This window comes from Mesocricetus auratus, unplaced genomic scaffold (genome assembly GCF_017639785.1).
Source record: "Mesocricetus auratus isolate SY011 unplaced genomic scaffold, BCM_Maur_2.0 Super-Scaffold_100013, whole genome shotgun sequence".
Taxonomy (NCBI): Eukaryota; Metazoa; Chordata; class Mammalia; order Rodentia; family Cricetidae; genus Mesocricetus; species Mesocricetus auratus.
Genome location: NW_024429196.1, coordinates 67,053,239 through 67,073,696, shown reverse-complemented (window position 1 = coordinate 67,073,696; position 20,458 = coordinate 67,053,239). Strand labels below are relative to the sequence as shown.

Sequence of the window (20,458 nt, the reverse complement as noted above, 5' to 3'; positions counted from 1 at the left end):
AGAATGGATGTGGGTGGACATGGGATTGGAGAACAAAGAAATAATTCCATGAGATGAGAGTGGCAAGCTCTGGAGCTCAGAGCCTGTGGGGAAGAGTGGACCCACAGGGTGGAACCTCAGTCTCCTTAGTCCCTCCTATTCTTCCCCTAGTCAGTTTTTCTTCTTCAACATGAAGAGTGTGCGCTACTTTACACAATTCTCCCTTGGTTTGTTTTTGTTTGTTTGCGGTGCTAAGGATGGAAGCTGGCGCAGCTCACAGGATGGGTGTGTGCTGTCCCATTTAGCACTATACCCACTCTTCATAATTGACGTCACCTTGACCGCTGGATATAGATTACTTAAATTATGTAGATAAAACTGTGATTAAGCCGTCTTTCAAGATACTGCTTTATTTATTAATTTTTTTTACAGCAAAGAGGGGAAACACAAGAAACACACAGATTATTAGCATACCTAATGCACATGGATGCAACTTGTCATGAAGGATTCATCAGTGGGTGTGGCCAAGGTCAGAACCGACAAGGGAGAATTTCTTTTGGCACAAGCAATGGAGGCTGGTGGGGTCTGGCCCCTAACTACTGCTGGAAGGCACTCTGAAGGAGAACACTGACCTTGTGACCCCCCACCCCTCCTTTAATTCACTCAGCTAAAATTCATCCCCTGCTGCTCACATACATCCCTACGCCCAGCGAGTAGAGCCACAGTCACTTTTTAAAGACCAGGAGACACACTATGACTGTCACAATTGGAGAGAATGGACAGCTTTGTGAGATTCATTTTGAAAAAGGAATATCAGAATATGTCATCCTCTTGGTTGTAATATATGTCTGACTCCACAACCCCCAACCCTGTACAGGGCTCGTTCCTGTTCATCCGGGCTACCTCACTTTCGCTCTTCTTCCTTTTGAGCGGCTCTCCTTCCTGCATGTAGGACCTCGGCAAAGCAGGGGTGCTCACATCTGGGAGGCCTTTTGCAAACGGAACCTCCACCCTTCCTGGTTCAGCTGCATCTGAAGGCTTAGCGGTGAGCAGAAGTCGGTCACTCCGTAGCCGTTTTCTTATTTCTTCTTTTTTTGTCTGCAAAGTCGCATTAAAAAAGAAAGAGAAAATGAAGCCTGGTGATTTTATTTTCTTCACACTCTCATTCATATTGTGTGCTACAATCACTTTCATTTGTGTGATTCAACCACTGAGGCTTGGCACAGACCTTGGGGAACCCATGTAGAGAGAGACAAGAAAGAGTTTATAGTCTAGTCCTTCCTCCCAAGGCTACCAAATATGGAGGCAAAATGAAGGAGACTAGACTAACGCTGTGTCCTGGAGGAATGACAGGCTTTGGGTTGTGGACTCTGCTACTTAAAAGTGCAGGAGCTGATCTGACAGTCGTCAGAACCCACACTTGGCTCAGTACCCACCCCTACCCAGGTTGTCCTCCTCCCTCTAACCCCGATTGAAATTTCCTCTAAACTTGACTTAATTCAAGAACTGAACGGTGTTTACTTAGGTTGTACAGATGAAACCGCACATTTCAATCGAGTTCACGGCGCTGACCCATTCTTGCACAGCACAGAAAGAATCTTCAAGAACAAACCAAGTGTGGAGCACAGGAAGCATACAGGCCGTTGGAGGCAGTGCACCAAAGGCACATTTTGTCTTAAGGCTGCCGATGGGCAAGGTCTGGCAGCAGCTGGTTTCGGCAGGCGGTCAGCGCCTCAGACTAGCACCCACCGCCAGCCCTTACCTTTCGGCGCTCCTCCGCCGCCTGCATCTTTTCCTCTATGTCTTGGATTGTGAAATCCTTTACCTCTTTCTTCACCCTGAGCTTTTTCAGTCTGGCTGGTGGCTTTCTCAGTGACTTTTCAGCAGCGTCCACCTGGAGGAAGACATTTTGCTTTTAATGGAGAAGCGATTATTATCCTGGCCTAGGAGATGAGCAGGCGAGAAAAACAGTTTAAAATGCAAATTTCAAAATATAAATTTTCTAGTGGCAAATGAATGCAACAGAAACATGGAATCTGTTAATAGGAGAATTATAGTGTGTGTGTGTGTGTGTGTGTGTTTAAGTCTAGCTCAATGTAAGAAACTCAGTTTTACTTTAGTTAATTGACCTATAGTCTTCAATGACAGCAGTTGATTTCATAATATTCAGTGTGTTACCAATTATTTTCACTTGGATAGAAATTAGCTTTTATTACTTTTTGATATTATGATGGAGAGAGATTATTAATTGTTATTAAGCAATGATTCCATGCTAGGCCTTGCCATTGGTATTTGACAAATATTTTCATGACAACAGTAAAAATTTCCCATTTTATATGAATGACTATTCTTTCAGTAGTTCAGAAAAAATGATAATGACTTTCTAGTTACTCATGTAGTTACAAAAAGTAAAAAGTAAAATCATAATAAAGGGCTATGAACTTTTAACTTGCCTTCTCTTCCAAAAATACAGTTTGATAGCATGAATTTACAATGGAAAATTAAATGCTTGTGCACTGTGTGCATGCATGCTGTACCCCAAAAGACTAGAAGTGAGCATCGGGTCTCCTGGAATTAGAGTTACAAATGGCTATGACATGAACCACTGGTGCTAGAAATCGAACCCAGGACCTCTGGAAGAGCAGCCAGTTCTCTTAACCAGTGAGCCATCCTTCTAGCCCCATCTCAGAAGCCTTTGAAAAGGAATACCTTCACTGAAATCATGGCTCTTTACAACCACTGGATGATTCTGTGTGGTATGAGGTTTTCCACTAGATGGGAAGTGTGCTGTTCGTTAAAGCAAGTTCCCCCAGCCCTCATTTATGTTGGTTTTATGACCTTTGGTTCTTAAGTTTCCCTCCTCTCAGAAGACTTTAGCTTGTGTCAAGTTGACATAAAACTAGTGGGCACACAGGGTCTCTCCCTGTGCCTGGAGCTTACCGATTCTTCAAGACCAGCTGCTCAGGCGGCTCCAGGAATCTGCCTGTTCTCTCTCCTGAGAACTGGATTGCAGTCTTGAGCCACCATGCTTGGCTTTTTACACGGGTACTGGGGATTTGAACTCAGGTCTTCATGCTTACACAGCAAGCACTTACCTGCTCCCCAACTCCTTCTTAATATTTATTTCCTATCATTTTAACTCTCATGCAAGCACAGAATCTACTACTACTACTACTACTACTGTCATATGAAACACAGCTTTTGCTCCAATGGGAATGAGGGCTAGTTTATTCTGAGCAAAATCTGAATTGCGGTGACCTGTACACATGGATCCAGGGTGCATTGAATGATGCATTCTCTCATGAAAGTTATTGCATCATCTCTCGTGGTAGCAGAACAAAGACAGTCATGAATCAGTGTATTTACCAAATGCACTGCTCAGCAAAGCAGGGACATTGGTCCTGTTGGTTTAGACACTATCTGATGACACACTTAGCTTCTGGATTGGTGGGGGCTAGATGTGTCAAGTGTAGTGATGCTTTCCAAGGGTTTATCCAAAAGTGACAGGGATGCCAGGTAGGAGACAGAGGGGAGCAATCTGTGATTATGAGGAGGACTAAAGACAGGCTCTCAATCTGCAGCATTCCAACTCTCCACAGTCACCATGGTCTAATCAATCAGAATGCAGAATCTTTGACATAAGTAGGTGTGGCATTTCAGCTGACTTCAGTTCAAAGTACAAACATGCTTGAAAATCCAGAGAGGACTACAGAAGCCATAAAAATTTGGGAAAGAAGACGAAAGGGTGCTATGGTGAACACAGGTTTTCCATGGATAAGTCGGGATTGACTGTTTTCCTAAGATGCCCCAGTTTAGAAGAGTGATGGTGACTCACTTTTAGCATCTTTTACTCTATTATACTCCAAGGGAAAACACTGAAGGAAGAGGACAGACCTATGTCCAGAGTTTCAGTGTTTGTGACCCACACTGTAGATCTCACTTTTAAAGTACTCTCACACATTTATTCACATTTTTCCAGCTAGGCATGGTGGCACACACCCGTGATCCTAACAGTTGGTCAGCAGACCCAAGAGGATGGTGGGATTGAGAGCAGTTAGGCTGCGCAACAGGACACAGAAGCAAACTGAGCTGCAATTCCCTAGAGCAGGGAAGAGACGCTATTTGAATGCTAGACTGGATTCATTGCACTGTGATACCTGCTGGCATTGTGTCCATTTTAAAATCATCTCCTCTGTATATCTGATTCCTTGGTGCAATTTCTAATGAATCATGAAGCTTTCTAAAATGCCAACTACTTCAAAGTATTAACAGTGTAAGTTCGCAGACCTTATATGATCCCAACCATCCTTCAATCTTAACTGTGATCTTTTCATATTGTTTCCCAACTTTCCCCCAAATGCCTAAGGCATGTTCTGTGTTACACACTCAAGCTCCTGTGAGCTGAAGAGGCTTGGTCTGTGGCCCCAGAACCCATACTGCCTCCTCATTCTGGAGATTTTCTGGAGACAACCTTGCTCTCTTTTCATGAAAATGTATTTCCAGGAATATTTTAGTATTCTCTTTTGCAACAAAGGAGTGTGGACTACAATCACAAATGCTTCAACCCTTCCCATCTGATAATGCACCCAGTTTCGGGTGCAGGTTTGTGTCAGAAGGGGTGGGGCTTGGCTGTGCTGCCCACAGTCATCTAGAAGATTCTGAAAGCATGAGAGCCAAGCCTGATGCTCAGGTCTGGTTTCTGGGAGTTTTGGAATCTTCCTAAGTGACTTACTCCAATGTCAGGTTAAAACCCAGGACACTGAGCAACAAAACACACAGGGCTGTGTGCTGGTACTCTGGCCTGTTACGCTGGGGCATGTGAGTCTAATACCATACAGAGAAAAAGAATTGTGGTATTCCTGTGACCTGTGACATGAAATTCTTCTGAGGGGGTCCTATTCATGCTCCCTATTCTATTCTATTCTATCCAATCCTATCCTATATTAGAACAGAATTAACCTTTAATTCACATCATTGTCATGAATAGATTTCTTCCACAATATCTTATGCTAATCATCCTGTGCACTCCCTTGTTAGATAAAAGTCAGAATTTATTCACCTCTGGTGACTGGCTCAATAAGGTAAGTTGTAATTTTGTTCCCACCAGTGTTTGCATCAAGGAGTTACTGCATCTTCCTTAAGGAGGCGTCACTTAGCAACAGAGTGTTTCCACATGTCTTCCTCCATTTGAATTGCTCTCCCATCTTTTGACATCATTTTCTTTTTTCTGTCCCCCAGAGACTCTCGAAAAAGTATCTCCCCTTCCTTGTTACAGAGCTGTTTTTCTCATATTTTCAAATGCAACCAGATATTTATCATTGTCCAAACTATGGGCCACAGGGTGATAATGTGGGAATGTCAAATGACATTTTACTTTTCTATAACTGTGATATAAAGGAAGTTCAGGAAGGAAGGGCTTGTTGGCTTACAGTTCCAGGTACAGACCATCACGCAAGAAAGTCTTAGCTGCAGGAAAATCAAGCAACTGATCTCATTGCATCCACAGCTAAAAAGAAAAGAGTGATAAACGCTTGTTTCTTTTTCATACAGTCTAGGATCCCAGCCTAGGGAATGGTGCCGCCCACAGCGGGCAGTTCTTCCCACCTCTAGAGACATAATCAAGATGTGCCCTCCCAGGCATGCCCAAAGGTTAGTTTCTTAGGTGATTCTAGATCTTATCAAGTTGACAATTGAGATTAATTATCAAATGGTGATATATGATTCCTGTCTTACCCTCTCCTTTTCCTATTTCCTCTTACTGTTGTTGGCTGTCTGATGATAGTCTGAATGTTGGCAACCTCTCTCCCTTTCTGCACATACTTTCTACAGGCACTGCTTTGTTTTGTGTACTAAGAGTGTCATTTTGACTTTAATCCTTCAATTTTCCCTATACAGAGTAGGATATTAGCTTAAGCATTTAGTGAACTGACCTACAGACCTTGTTGAGGTAGTCACTACCAACTGTTTTCTATAGAAGTTTTATTAAACATCTGCTCTCTACTTTCACCTTTCTGTTTATTTCCTTTTCCATTCGTTTTCCCTCGGGCTCCTGTACATTGCCCCTCCCCCACTCTGCCCAATCTAACTTCTCTTTTGTCTGTGTGTCAAGTGATAACTGGGAGTCTTGGTCTAAAAATAAAGGAACAAACACAATATTTAGTTCTCTTCAGAGTTTTATAGAGAACTTATTAAAAATTTTAGGGCTGCAGACATGGCTCAGCCTGAGTGAAAAATTTTTTTGAGCCTTAAAATTCCTATAAAAAGCTAGACACAGTGGGACACACCTGTAATCCCAGTGATGAGATGGGTGTAGGAAACAGGGGAATCCCTGGAAACTGGTGGGCCTGCCTGTGTGGCAAAGTTCCAGGCCAATGTCCCAATATAGATGGGAAGCATTGGAGGACTGGCTTCTGATGTTGTCCTCTGACCTCCACATGTATGCCAGGCACACACACACACACACACACACACACACACACACACACACACACACACGTGCACTGGAATAATTAGAGCTGGAGACTTCCATTGAATCAGTTAAAATCAGAGGAAAAGTACTTTTCACATTAATGTTGAACAGCAACAAATGAAACAAGATGAATCAACAGAGAACAGAAACAGCACGACAAATTTCTGGAACCTTCTTAGTTCCTCATGGTTGCAAGTGTTTCCATGTAGGCATAGCTGCATTTTCCCTTGTGGATAAACCACACTTTAGTTTTATATTCTACAAGGCAATGATTAACAAAAATGGTCGAGAGTGTGAAAGCTAGTTATTTCCTGGGACTTATTATGTCCAAATTTAGTAAAGCCCAAGGAATGCTTTATTGGCTTCATTAATCATCAATGATTGGGGTGATTCTGCATCCATGGAGAATCATAGTGTGCAGAGAAATAAGTGAATTTACAGAGGAAAAATCTGGCTTAGACAAATGCTATCATTTATACTGTAGGTCCTATATACTGGAAATAATGAGTTGTGATCAATCATACTTTATTGCTAATTTCAAGTATAAGCAAATGTTAATTACAAAATCACTTGCCATGACATCATATGACTCTCCATTTCTAAACACTTTGCTTCGGCTCTGTATGATTCCTTGGACAATTAACTCTTCCAGGATGTCTGATGACTTCGGTCGCTCCCGACTTTCCAGGAGTTGGGGTTTATTGATTATTCCATTGGCCACTGGGTCTTCCAAAAGGAAAAGCACAAAGAAAGAGAGATTTAAGAATAAAGAGTTTATCACTCAAATTCTAAAATAAATTGGGGCTGGAGAGATAGCTCTGTGGGTAAGAGAGCTTATTGCAAAATCACAAGGACCCAAGTTCAAATCCTCAGCACCCATGTAAAATGTCTGGCATGGTTGTCATGCCTACAACCCTAACACTGTAGGGGACAGGGGAGAGAAACAAGAGGACCATGAGTCTTTTTTTTATATGAATAAGACAATTTTAATTCAGCATAACATATAATCAAAAAAAGACAAGCTGCATTTACATAGTGGAGGACCATGAGTCTTGCTGGGTCCAGCAAGAGCCCCTAGGTGGGGAGTGATAGAGAAGGACGTGGGGACATCTTTTTCTAGCTTCCTTTGCACCTGTACATGTTCTAGGACACACAATACACATACGCACCCTTCTCCCACACACACACGCGCACAGTAAATAATTTTAAAATGGGTACCTTATACAAGTCACTGAATCAAAGCCTGTCTCAACACATTTGTCTAAATATCTAGTTTCTTTTAAAACACTTTTATCATTTGTTTATATTTATATATTTTTTTATGTGTGCGAGTGTATGCTCGTGTGCCGCTTTATGAGTGTAAAGGTCAGAGGAGAATCCGAGAGATCTGGTTGTGTCCTTCCACCATGCCTGTTCCGAGGACTGAACTCAGGTTGGTCATGCCTGTCTTCACAGCCCCGTTATCTGGTTTCCTTATCAAGCTCTGCAATCTTTGAAGTTCAAGTTTTTGCTGTCTTTGCAGAGCAAACGCATCAGCATAATCTATTCTTTACGTGGCAGTCTCATCTGAGCAGAATAAAGTCCTGTCCCCGTGCTGCTATGTACAGCCTCTTTGTTGTAACAACAACTCACACACTTGGGTCAGATGACGTCGAACTGCTCCACTAATTGCAGCGCTCCACAGCAGCTGAGGCTGGAGACTCTTCTGAGCTGCAGTTTGGTTTCTATGCTTTGTATACAAACGGTAAACAGTACGAAGTTGCCAAGGACTGTCTGGTTCCGCAACCCTGGTGTACAGTTTCACCATCTGCTAAATCTACCTAGGAAAACCGTACCTTTTAGGAAGGAGCCCTTGAACGGGACCATAACTGGAACTAGAGCGCTATCAGCTAAGATCTCATTAATGATTTTAAAGATGAAGCCTGGAGCCAGTTACAGGAGTGGATTTACGAACTGTACTCTCAAGGCAGGCCTCCACATTGCAAACCATCCATGCGCAAGAACAGCCACCCCCACACCATCAGATCATAAAATAAAGGGTGCAGGCTTGTTGGCACAAAGACGGCTCTGCTTCCCAAGTCAGAAATGACACTGTGCAGAGCCCTCTGAAGTGAGCTCTGCTCAAAAAGTCTACTGTGTTCAGTAGATGGAGCTGTGTTTCACAGCTGTTCCTAAACTCCGTGGACACAAAGACAGCTTTCATGGTGTTTTGTGGTTTGAAAACACATGCAGAGATGGTGCACATGCTGGCCAGCTGTTTCTCATTTCAGACCATTAGTCCACCTGTCATGAGGGTGCTTGACTGAGCGTCACCTGGCACCAGTCAAGAGCCAACCAGCTCAGTACTTTCCAGGACTGACTCTTCAGCCTTGTAGGTGTGTGAAATGCAGCTCTGGCTGGGTCTCATAGAATGTGCTCAAGCCGGGCATTGGTGGTGCACACCTTTAATCCCAGCACTCTTGAAGCAGATGCAGGTGGATCTCTGTGAGTTTGAGGCCAACCTGGTTTACAGAGAGAATTCTAGGACAGTCAGGACTGTTAAACAGAGAAACCCTATCTCAAAAAACATATCAAACAAACAAAAAACAAAAAAGAAAGTGCTCACACATGTAAGCAGACTGGAACCTTGGTAACATGCATGAAAATTCAAAGTACAGGTCACAGATAAATCCTTCCATGGAATAAGAATGATTTTATTGTCATTATTATTAAAAAGGTGGGCCTACCCAGAGTGGGGACACATGCATGTAAACCTAGAACTTAGGAGGTAGAGGCAGGAGAATCAGGAATTTCATGTCAACCTTGGCTGCTTGAGACCCCATCTCAAAGCCCAAATGAAAACAAATGAAAAAAAAAAATGGACTTGCCATGAAGGGCTATTAACATAGTAATAACTACTGGTTATTGTGTGTTTATTCACCTGTACTGCACTAAGCACTTCGTATTCTGCATCCCATTCACTTCAGACACAGATCTGTGAGAGAGATGCTGTTGTCTCTATTTTACCAATTGGCACACTGATAAGATAGAGGCTAATTGCTCAAGGGGGTGAGACTAGTTATGGTGGTAACTAGGACTGAATCCAATTTCAACAGCAAGTTCTCATGCTCACTACTCTCTCTCCTAACTATGATATAGGAGTAGCTAAACCACCAGTATTCCATCTCTCTCCCAGATGTTTCCAAAAGGATGACACTAACATCAAGAAATGAATGTAACCATTTCCAGCCATCTTGTGAGTCTACTAAAATATTTGTCTTAGCCTATATAGCAACTACTGTAGACAGATTCTCAGGAAACTTGTTCTCCTGTTTTCTTGAAACATTGGAGCACATTGGGGTCAGAGTTAAAAATAACCTCATGTTTCTATTTTGCTATGTAGTATAGTACATTCATGACTTCTGTCATTGCTGTGACCAAATAGCTACTTAAGGAAGGAGGGACAGTTTTAGTTTGGCTCATAGTTGGGAGAAGTACAGTCATCTCAAAGATAAGGCATAACGTTGGGAGCAGCTTGGTTTGTGACACTGACTGAGATGTGCAGGCTGTGCTCTGGTGGCTATCTTTCCCCCTCTCCTCTATGACCCCAGCTCATGGACGTCACCACTCACATCCACTGTGGGTCTCCTCTCCTCAGTTCACCCACTCTGAAATCATCCTCATAGACTCAACTGAGATGTTTCTGTCTCAGGCATGTCTTAGATTTACCTTAACCCAATCGAGTTGACAATTGAGATTAGCCATCATATGAAGGGGGTGCTAGATTACCATAGTCAATTTAGAGAACATAAAAACACCCAAAATGGAGGAACAGTGTAGGAAACAGATGCTCAGAATATATCAAAGTCTTAAAATATTAAAAAAAGGGGCTGGGAAGGTGGCTGGGCAGCAGCTGAAGCACTTGCTGTGCAAGCATAAGGACTAGAGTTTGTACCCCAAGAACCCAAAAAAGCTGGGTGGATGCGATACCACACCTGGAATCCCAGCATGCAGGAAGCAGAGAATGGACTCCCTAGAGCCATCTGGCTAGTTGAAATAGTCAGCTCTAGCTTTCCCTATAAGGGAGGCATCAATTGAAGAAGATACCTGATGTCAATTTTAAGTCTCCATATACACACATGCACCTATATGCATTCACATGCACACAAACATTATTTTATCAGCTAGATCTTCTAGAACTGGAGGTACAAGTATTAATGAGTTACCTGAAATGGGAGCTGGGAGTAAACCCAGGTCCTCTGTACCAGCAATAAGTCCTCATAACTATTAAGTCAACACTCTGGCCCCTATCCCAGCTATTTTCCAATCTTAACTTGTAGTGAGAGAGGGAACAACAGGGATGTGGAATAAAAGTTTCCCCCTAAGCTAAAACAATGTTCTTTCCCTCCAGATCTGTGCTGTTCACTTTGTTCCAAATACAGAGCAACTATAAATAAGATGTCATCACTCAACAGCAAAGAAGAGTCAAAGGAAGGGAAACCACAGCATTGCATCAGAAGGACCACAAATAGATTTTAAATAGCACACCAGACCATAATTACTTCTTTTATGTTTTTACTGTGTATTTGCTCATGTTGTCGATGGGGAGAGAAGGAGGGACAATTTAAGGAAGGTTTTATTTATTCTTGCAAATGGAACCCTTTCCCTTAAGAAGATGACAACATAGGGGGGCCATACATACCCTTAAGCCATGTGATTTCTACTCTTAGAATGTGTTTTCCATTCTCAACAAGGGCTCTTGCTGTTGCTGTTGTTTTAAGATGGCTTTAATTACTTCATCCACAAGATTAATGGCTAACATTATTTAATCACACAATAAAGGCCTAAGACTAAATTCTAATGTCTCAGAGATAAGAATCTTGCCATTTAAAGCACACTAAGACCCCACAAGAAGTGATCAGTGGGCCATCAGATATATATACCATATATATAGGGGTCTACGAGATATCTGTGGAGAGCAACAAGAACAGAGGCAAAGGTTACCTGAATTTACTCGTCCATTTGTTTTACTAGGAGCTGGAGAACTTTCTGGAATAGTCCCAGGCAAGCTTCCCATCTGGGCTTGTTGGTACAGACTTTCAGCATTGTCTACAGTGTCCTTGACCCATACAGCTTCAGTTTGGGGGCTGTAATTCTCTTTGGAAGAAGTCACTCTGACATCAGCCTGTGAAAAGAGAACAGCTTGCTGAGATTTCTTAGGAAAATAAGAACAATATAGTAGGGTCTGCTTTGAGAGCACTTACCAATTAGTGTCTGCAGTAGTCTGATTAGTAATCACAGCCTATGGATGCTATGTTACATAGCAAAGTGACCTAGAAGATACGATTTAGTAATGCTCTCAAAATGGCCAGGTTATTGGAATTATTCACGTGAACCCCAGATGCAATCACGGTTTTTTAAATGAGAGACAGGCAGAGAAAGGGTTATGGTTTGAATGTAAAATATCTCTAAAAGTTCATGTATTAAGGCCTGGTTCCCAGCTGGTAGCCCTGTTGAAAGGTGATTGGATCATGAGAATGATAATCTCACCAATGCAATGACTCCTTGATGAGCCATAGCTGAGTGGGATTAGGGTGTAGTACACAGAGGACATAGGTCATTGAGGGTTATCTTGTCTCTAGACCCCCCACTCTCTGGCTCTCTCTCTATTTCCCATTTGCAATAAGATGAGAAGCATTGCTCTCTCAATCTCTCTATCTTTATGCTTTGCCTCACAGCAAAGGACCAAGGGCCCATGGGTTGAAATGTCTGAAACTTCTAGCAAAAATAAATCCTTCCCACTTAAGTCATTTATCTCACACATTTTTGTCATAGTAACAGAAGACTTACTGACATGGAAAGTTATTGATACTGAGAAGTAGGCTCATTACTGTGACTTCTGATTATGTTGTTTAGAAACTTATGAAACTGGATTATGGGAGAAATTTGGAAAAGTTTGGAGATAGAGGCTAGAGAAATCCTAGAATGCTGTAAGCAGAGTTCACTGGAAAATCATGAAGGGAGCTCAGAAGTCCAGAATACCAATAGAAATGCTGATAGTAAAAACTGTTGCCATGAGGTTTCAAATGGAAATGATGACTCCATTGGGGATTAGACAATGGGACATGAGTTTAAATTCTAGCAAAGGACTCAGCATTCTACTCTGAGAGTTTGTGTAAAGCTAAATTTCAAGTTGACAAACTAATCTGCTAGAGAACATGCAAGGGAATAAAACATTCACATTGTGGCATGGATATTTGTAGCATGTGTTCTAATAGGTCTTAGTAATAAAACGCCTGAAGTCAAACATTAGGGAGTGAAAGCTGAAAGATCAGAGAAGCAGAGCAGCCAGTCACTAGAGCCCTTACCTCTAAAAAACCCTCAGACTGAAGAGAGACCAAGTTCCTGTCTCCTCATGCCTATGTTCCTCTCTCCACCTAGATATCTCACTTCCTGTCTAGCTGTATAGACCTCCAGCCCTCTATGGTTAGCTAGTGGCTAGCTCTGCCCTCTGATCTTCATGCAAGCTTTGTTAGAGTATAAACAAAACATTACCACAGATTTTGCTAACATCCTTTAGCCCAATTTGCAGTGAAACCTGGTAGCAAAAATAAGAGCAAAGGGCATATTAAAAAAAACTTGTGATATGGTCAGAAAAGGACAATGTTTGTGGTTGGTAAGGACTGTTAAAAGGAAGCCAAATACTTGGCTTTGAGATAGTAGGAAGAGTACCTGGAAACCATCAGGAATTGGCCTGGTGGCATCCATCAATGGTTCATTGTAACTACTGGGAAGACTGCTTTCAAATGAGAGCTATAGAGAACCTGCCTGTACACAGCCACCTGGAAAGCATTTTTTTCTGCGTTTAGTCATCCATGGACACAGGCATCAAAGGGCATTTCCAAGGAGACCTGGGTACTTCCCTCAGGGAACAGTCCTTAACATCATTCACATGATGCTAGTTTTCCAGGTGTCTAGAATATAAGACAATGGGATGATGGAGGCTTCCACCAAGATTACTAAGGAAAGCCTAGGGAGACAGACAGTTTTGTGGCAGCATTAACATGCTGCATGTGTGCTCCTGAAAGGGCACAGTGAGAAGCCATACGGGTGAAGCCTATACTGTAGTGGAAATTATTGGATGTCAGGAAAATATGAACACGGAACATCTGCTGATGAAATTCCTGCCAGCATCATAGACAGCTAGGACCAACAAAGCTGGGGGGGGGGAGCTGACCAAGTCCTGAGGTCCACATCTTGCCACCACATGTGTCTGATGTCCAACCTGAAGAAGAGAAGTTCAAGTCTGGTTTGACCCCTTCCCATTCCTCTCTTTGGAAAATATGTTCAATCGGTGTGATTGCACATTAGAAGTATATTCGTTTATCATTTTCTTTTATTTTTTATCATTACTGGAAATCAAATTTGGAGTCTTGTATGTGGGTTGTAGGCAAATGTAATACCACTGAGTTACATCCCCAGGTTATGTAATTTTTATGTGGATTCAGAGTTGAGGGCTTGAGGGAAGTCTTAGTCTAATCCAAAGGGAGGGACTGCTAAATAAAAGCCACCATTCTGAGCCTTACTGGGGGGTACCAAGATGAATAAGTTCACAATCATCAATCAGGTGTGAAACTAGAGATACCACTGTTTTAAAAAAGAGTATTTTTTAAAATACTGGTTTTGTAGTTTAACATGTAAAAAAAATCCATTGAAATACCAAGTAATAAAGAAGACAATTGTGATAGTCATGTCTGTATCAACTGGGATAGGCTGTAGTAGCCAGTTTTTCCGTCAAACTGTAATCTAAGTATTACAGCAAAGGTATTTTGTAGATATAATTTCATCTACAACCAATTGACCTAAAGTAGAAGAGATTCCTTAAACCATCTGTGTGGGTCTCTTCTGACAGTTGAAAGGCTTCTGGAGTACACCCGACATCTATCTGAGGGAGAAGAAGTTGTGCCTATGGGCTGCTGTTTCACCTCTAGCCTGCCCTTTCTTGTCCCATCCTATCGAGTTTTGCATAGCTGCCCAGTCTCATGCAGGTATTCCTTTGTCATACATTTATCTTTCCACCCATCAAACCACCTATCCACTTATTCAACCACACATCCTGTTGGGTCTGTTCCTCTGGTAGCATCCTGACTGATATAGAGACTCAGTAGAAGATGATAAGTACCACCTCCTGGACAGAAGCATTAACAACATGTTGGCATTATGACCTCCTTAGTGGATTTGCTCATTTCAAAAGGTAAATTAGAATTTGCCAAAAAGTCAATGAAAAGAAGTTTAGAATGGTGCAGTTATTAGGGGAGCTACAAAATAAAGAAATAAAAACCCACAGTGAAAGGCTTCCCACCCACAAGGTGACTGCAGTGAAAAAGATGAACAGCAATGAGTGGTGGTGAGCGTGTAGGGAAGCTGGAACGTCATGTACTGCTATGAGCATACAGAACAGGGTTTCTGCTCTGTAAAAGAATTGAAGAGTTCCTGCAGAACATTAAGCATGGAACAACTACAAGCTCTGGAAACTCCACTCCTGGGCTTATACACTGGCAAAATGAAAATAATATTCAGCTCAAAACTTGCACATGGTACCTATAATTACTATTCATAATGTTCATAATGTGGAACAACTCAACTCAAATATCTATCAAATGATGATTAGGGAAATGAAATGTAGTGTAATCATGTAAAATATTATTTAACAATAAAAGGAAATTAAATACTGACACATGTCATAACATAGACATTTAAAAACTTTCTTAAATGAGAGAAGCCAGTCACAAAGAGTATTCATGCTCAGACCAGGTGAACTCAGAGTCATAGGTAGGTTCAGAGACTGTGGTGGGCAAAGGGATAGGGTGAGTGGGGAGACTGGCTGTTCATAGGTTGTTGGGGAGGGATATACTAAAAACAAACGACATAAATGACTGTTACCTGCATAGTTTAAAGGGGGAACTGTATAGTCCATGATCATAGTACAATCAAAATGTTATTAAAAATAAACTAGATCAGATTCTCTGTGATTTGTATAGTACATTTTTTCCATTGATGATTTAGTAGAGATCAGACCTCGTTCTATTTAATGGTGAAGAGTAGTTACTTATGAACAATAGTATGAGTTCATTACGTAGTTCACCATGTAGCCATACCATAATTTATTTAGTCCATTCCTGGGCACTTCTAATTTTCCAGTATTATAAGCCAGGGTAAAATTATACTTATTCATATACATATTTATTAACTTATTCAATCATTTTGTGACAGTTCCTAGATGTATTCATCCTAGCTGGAAGGCTATGCATGTTCAATACTGTAGATATTTCCAGAAGTTTCTTCATAAGTACTGTACCAGCTCATAAACTCTACTCCATTGCTTATATAATATGCAAGCTACTGGCACAAGACACTGGTCCCTGGTCTCACAGAAAAGGAAGAAAATTGTAATGGGTTTTCCTTCCACCTGCCCATTGTTATGGCATCATCATCAGCATTGAGAAAGCAGATTCTGGAGAAGAGCTGTTTTAGTTGGGACTACTTTTGTTTTGACGAAACACTATAACCAAAGCAAGTTGGGGAGGAAGGGTTTATTTGGCTTCCATATCACTGTTCATCATTAAACAAAATCAGGACAGGGACTCAAAACAGGAAAGGACCTGGAGGCAGGAGCTGATGCAGAGGCCATGGAGGGTGCCGCTTACTGGCTTGCTCACCTTGGCTTGCTCAGTCTGCTTTCTTATAGAACCCAGGACCAACAGCCCAGGGATAGCACCACCCACAATGGGCTGGGCCCTCCCCCATTCATCACTAATTAAGAAAATGCTTGCACAGGCATGCTTACAGCCCAGACTTATGAAGGCATTCTCTTAACCAGGATTCCCTCTTCTCAGATGACCATAGCTTGTGTCAAGTTGACATAAAGCTAGCCAGACCAAGAGCAATGCCTACACACAATATATAACATGAACATGCATATGTATTTGGTACGTATCACAAAGGAAGGCAAGATTGCTCTTGTTTATTGTCTGTAGCTATAACAACATCACCCTGAACAAAAGTAACTTAGGGGAGGAAAGGATTTATTTGGCTTATACTTCCAGGACACAGCCCATCACTGAGGGAAGTCAGGGTAGGAACTCAAGACAGGAACTTGAAGCAGAAGCCATGTAGTAATGCTGCCCGTGGCTCACTCTCTGGCGTTGGTGAAGGTCTTTGTTTAGCTAGCTTTCTTGTATAGTCCAGGACCACCTGCCTAGGAATGGTGCCTCCACAGTGGCATACAACCTCCAAAATCTACATCAATTAGCAATCAAGACAACCTACCCACAGACATGTTCACAAGCCAATCTGATCAGAGCAACCCCTCAATTGAGGCTTTTCCTCTTGGGTGACTCTAGGATGAGTCAGCTGACAAAGCTATCCAAGACAGACACTGTGTGATGCTTTCCTCTCAGGGGCTCAGAGTTCTGGTTGAACTTGAAGATGTATAAGCCCTATTGTGAGTTCTTTTCCTAGTTTTCAGATACTTAAAGCCAGTGATAGTGAGAGGAGTATTTTCACAAGTTCACTGCATTTTTGTAGACTCACTCTTTTTTTCTTAAACTAGCAATGCACCATGTGACATGTAAGGACTGATTTTGTCATATAACATTTCTAAGTAGAGCTACTGAAAGTGTAAGAGCTTTAACAGCAGTCACAGCAGCCAGAAACATGATGATAAAACACTTAGGAACTGAGTGAAATTGTGAGTGTTAATAGACCAGAAGAGTTGGCTTTCTTTCCCACATTCTTAAACCTACAACTTGGGATAGAATCAAACATACAACTTCAAATGACCTTACAATGGCGTTCACATTACTGGTCTGCTTGATTTGGGATAGGAACTCCAGCAAGGAACTCTATACATTTGCATTTACATACAGGTGCTATTGAGTCCTGGTAGTGAAAGAAAATATGTAACAAACTGAACAATCTTTTAGCATCTCCTAACATATACCAACCTTTGGTTTCTAGAAAGAGATGCTCTTAGGAAAACTAAGAACATCCTTTACATTTATGTCAATTTGTTACATGTTGTAGGAATGTTGGCCCCATTTCATAATCTGGATTGAGATGGCTATAAGTCAAAGACACAGGCAATATCAATAAATAGTTGAATCTGTACACACTGGGGATGTAGGCAACAGTGCTCAGGTCTACCTATGCATTCAAGGTTTATATTTTTACACCAGTATGCATTCAACCTACCTGTTTTGCATAAGAAGAGTACCGGGCAGGATGACAGAAGGAGGGTGGAAGGTTCTATCCTGTTCCCAAGATGTAGTTGTCAAAGCATAGGTTCATTGTGTTCGACCTTTTGCATTGATCTTCTTGTATACGTCAATGACTTGGAGCTAACGTTTTTAAAACGTTTAAGGTTTAACATTAAAAACTTGTAAGTCCTAAGCTGACTGCAATGAGAAAGAGTCACCAGCATTCTAAAAAAAGACACTGGTTTCAACTATAGACAGGTGTGTGCTGTTTGTTTTTTGTGGTGTGTGTGTGTGTGTGTGTGTGTGTAGTGTAAGTACTGAATACACTCCTGTAACTTCTTTTGGGTAATATATTTTCCAAAAAGCTTGGCAGGAATCACTTGTTGATACTCCCTGAGCTGAAATCTTCAATTGCTTCATGAGCAGAAGCTTTTATAAATACATTTGCCTGTGGACCTATGGGAAGACTTTGTTCTTCAGAACTAGAATTTTTGCTAATTTACTCTTAGTAGTATGATTACAAATAGCAAGCCCTCAAGAACACTCAGGAATGACTCTTTAACAAGATTTAAGAGGACCGAGAAATAGAGGAGCAGGTGAAGCACTTGCTGTGCAAACAGGAGGATGTGAGTTTGGATCACCAGCACTCACATAAAAAGTCCAAGTGTGTCAGGATGTGTCTGTATCCCCAAGCTGGGAGACAGAGACAAGACAGGGGCTCATTGGTTAGCCAATCTAGCCAATGAATGAGTCAGTGAGAGACACTGAAAAAATAAGGCACAAGTCAGTGAGATGCTCAGTGGAAAAACAATGACCCAAGTTCCATCTCTGGGTCCCACATAGAGGAAGGAGAGAATTGACTTCCACAGGCTGTTTACTGACCTCTGCTGGTGTGTGCACACAACATGAAAATGCAATATAAATACTGTAGTGACCAATAGAAGATACTCAACATTAACCCCATATAAAAACTGTAGTGACCAATAGAAGAAGATACTCAACATTAACCTCCAGCCTCAGCAACAGCATGGGTGCATGCACCCTCCTCACATACATGTGGATATATACAGACATGTTTGCACATACACAATGTTTTAACAAGTCACTTTGTACTTTTGCAGTAAAAAAGCAAGACTTGTATCTAATGTTAGAGAAAAACCTATGAAAGGTCCTTCTTGTTCACTCACGGTCTTAGTTAGGGTTTCTATTGTTGGGAGGAGACACTGTGATCCTGGCAACTCTTATAAAGGAAAACATTTAATTGGGGTGGTGGCTTGCAGTTTAGAGGCTTAGTCCATTAGCATTAGGGTAGGTGGTAGGCAGGCACACATGATGACAGAGAAGGAGCTGAGAGCTCTTAAATCTTAACTCAACAGGCAACAGGATGCGGTCTCAGACTTTAGGTGTGAGTTGACCTTATACAAAGACCTTAAAGCCTGCCTCCACAGTGACACACTCCCCCCAACAAGGCCATACACATTCCAACAAAGCCACACCTACTAGTAGTGCCACTCCCTTTGGGGGCCATTTTCCTTCAAACCACCACACTCACTAAATTCGAAGATCTCTCCTTTAATCCTAGGCCAGGAACTTTGAGTTACTCATACAGAAAAGAAGTGTTTCTCCAACTGAGAGATGTTGCCCATGCTTCTCCTATTATGATGCATTATTTTTCTGCAATGCCTTCGTATATCTTTAGACTAAGGTAAAAGTGAGCAGGAAATCTATAGACAACTCCCAAGAATTTCAATTTAGAATGTATTTTAAACTTAAAAATGCTAAGAAACGTAATAAATGCTTTATACAAGCAAACATGGTCATCTCATTTTAAAGACATCTCTGAACTTCTAAACTCTAGTTCAGTCGTTCTCAATCTGTGGGCCATGACACCTTTGGGAGAGTCAAATGATCCTTTCACAGGGGTTGTCCAAGACCACTGGAAATATTAGATATTTACATTATGAGTCATAATCATAGCGATGAAGAGGCAATGAAAATAATTTAATGGTGGGGGTCACCACAACATGAGGAACTGCATTAAAGAGTCTCAGCATCAAGAAGGTTGAGAACCACTGCTCTGGGTCCTCTGCACTTGGGTAGTAGTACAGTCGTTATTCTGATGGCCACTGAGTGTTTAATTAATAGTAATCATACTCTTCCCAGTTCAGATTTCCAAAGTTAAGTGTATGGGAAGAGAAGACACATGCAGTAGTCAATCGAGTCTATTGTCTGGTAACTGTAATGCTGAGCTTCCTCCTTGCCATCATCGTTAGTCTCACTGAGCTTCCGGAAGACAAGAACACTGTTAAGGAATCTGGGGGACAGGGAGAGGAAAGCACGGAACCGCTCACAAAGTATCCATTAGTGTCTGGTTTGTCTGAATCAGTGTGCTATCAATAAAATGACAGGCTGTAGGAGCAGCTGATGACTGGAGGCAGAATGGATACAATAAGTGAACAATGTAAGCCTTTTCTTGAGTCCAACAGAAGGATAGACCTTGCCATCATAGTGGCCAGGAGCAGCTCTGTCCAGAAGAAGCTAAGTGGGGGCGTGACTAGGAGTTCTCTAAAAGACGGGGATGTGTGTCCTGTACAGTGAGAAGGAAAAACCTGATGAAAAAAGCAGCTGGTGCAGTGACTCCTCAGGAGGAAAAGAAAGTACCTGTTGAGCTTCAGGAAGGTTTGTTTTAAAAAGGATGTGGGAAGAAGGACGCTGGAGCAGGTGTTGGAGTCAGCTCAAGGATGAACATGGATGGCTATGCTAATGATGCTAA

The 20,458-nt window shown here is 41.8% G+C and overlaps 1 protein-coding gene across 2 annotated transcripts in view; it reads right to left on the bottom strand.

The window, feature by feature from the left end:
* Positions 1–373: 373 nt before the first annotated feature.
* Stmnd1 (stathmin domain containing 1) overlaps positions 374–20,458 on the bottom strand; it is a 98,080-nt gene continuing 77,995 nt past the window's right edge. Inside the window, exons 2-6 of one of the 2 annotated variants that reach the window (XM_040755917.1) lie at positions 12,983–13,025; positions 11,432–11,612; positions 7,023–7,174; positions 1,742–1,873; positions 374–1,077 (exon numbers count right to left, since the gene is read on the bottom strand). In XM_040755917.1, the coding sequence (XP_040611851.1) occupies positions 793–1,077; positions 1,742–1,873; positions 7,023–7,174; positions 11,432–11,612; positions 12,983–13,000 (768 nt within the window). In that variant the 5' untranslated portion in view covers positions 13,001–13,025 and the 3' untranslated portion in view covers positions 374–792. The remainder of the gene's footprint in view (positions 1,078–1,741; positions 1,874–7,022; positions 7,175–11,431; positions 11,613–12,982; positions 13,026–20,458) is intronic. The other variant, XM_040755916.1, reaches the window with a different exon arrangement.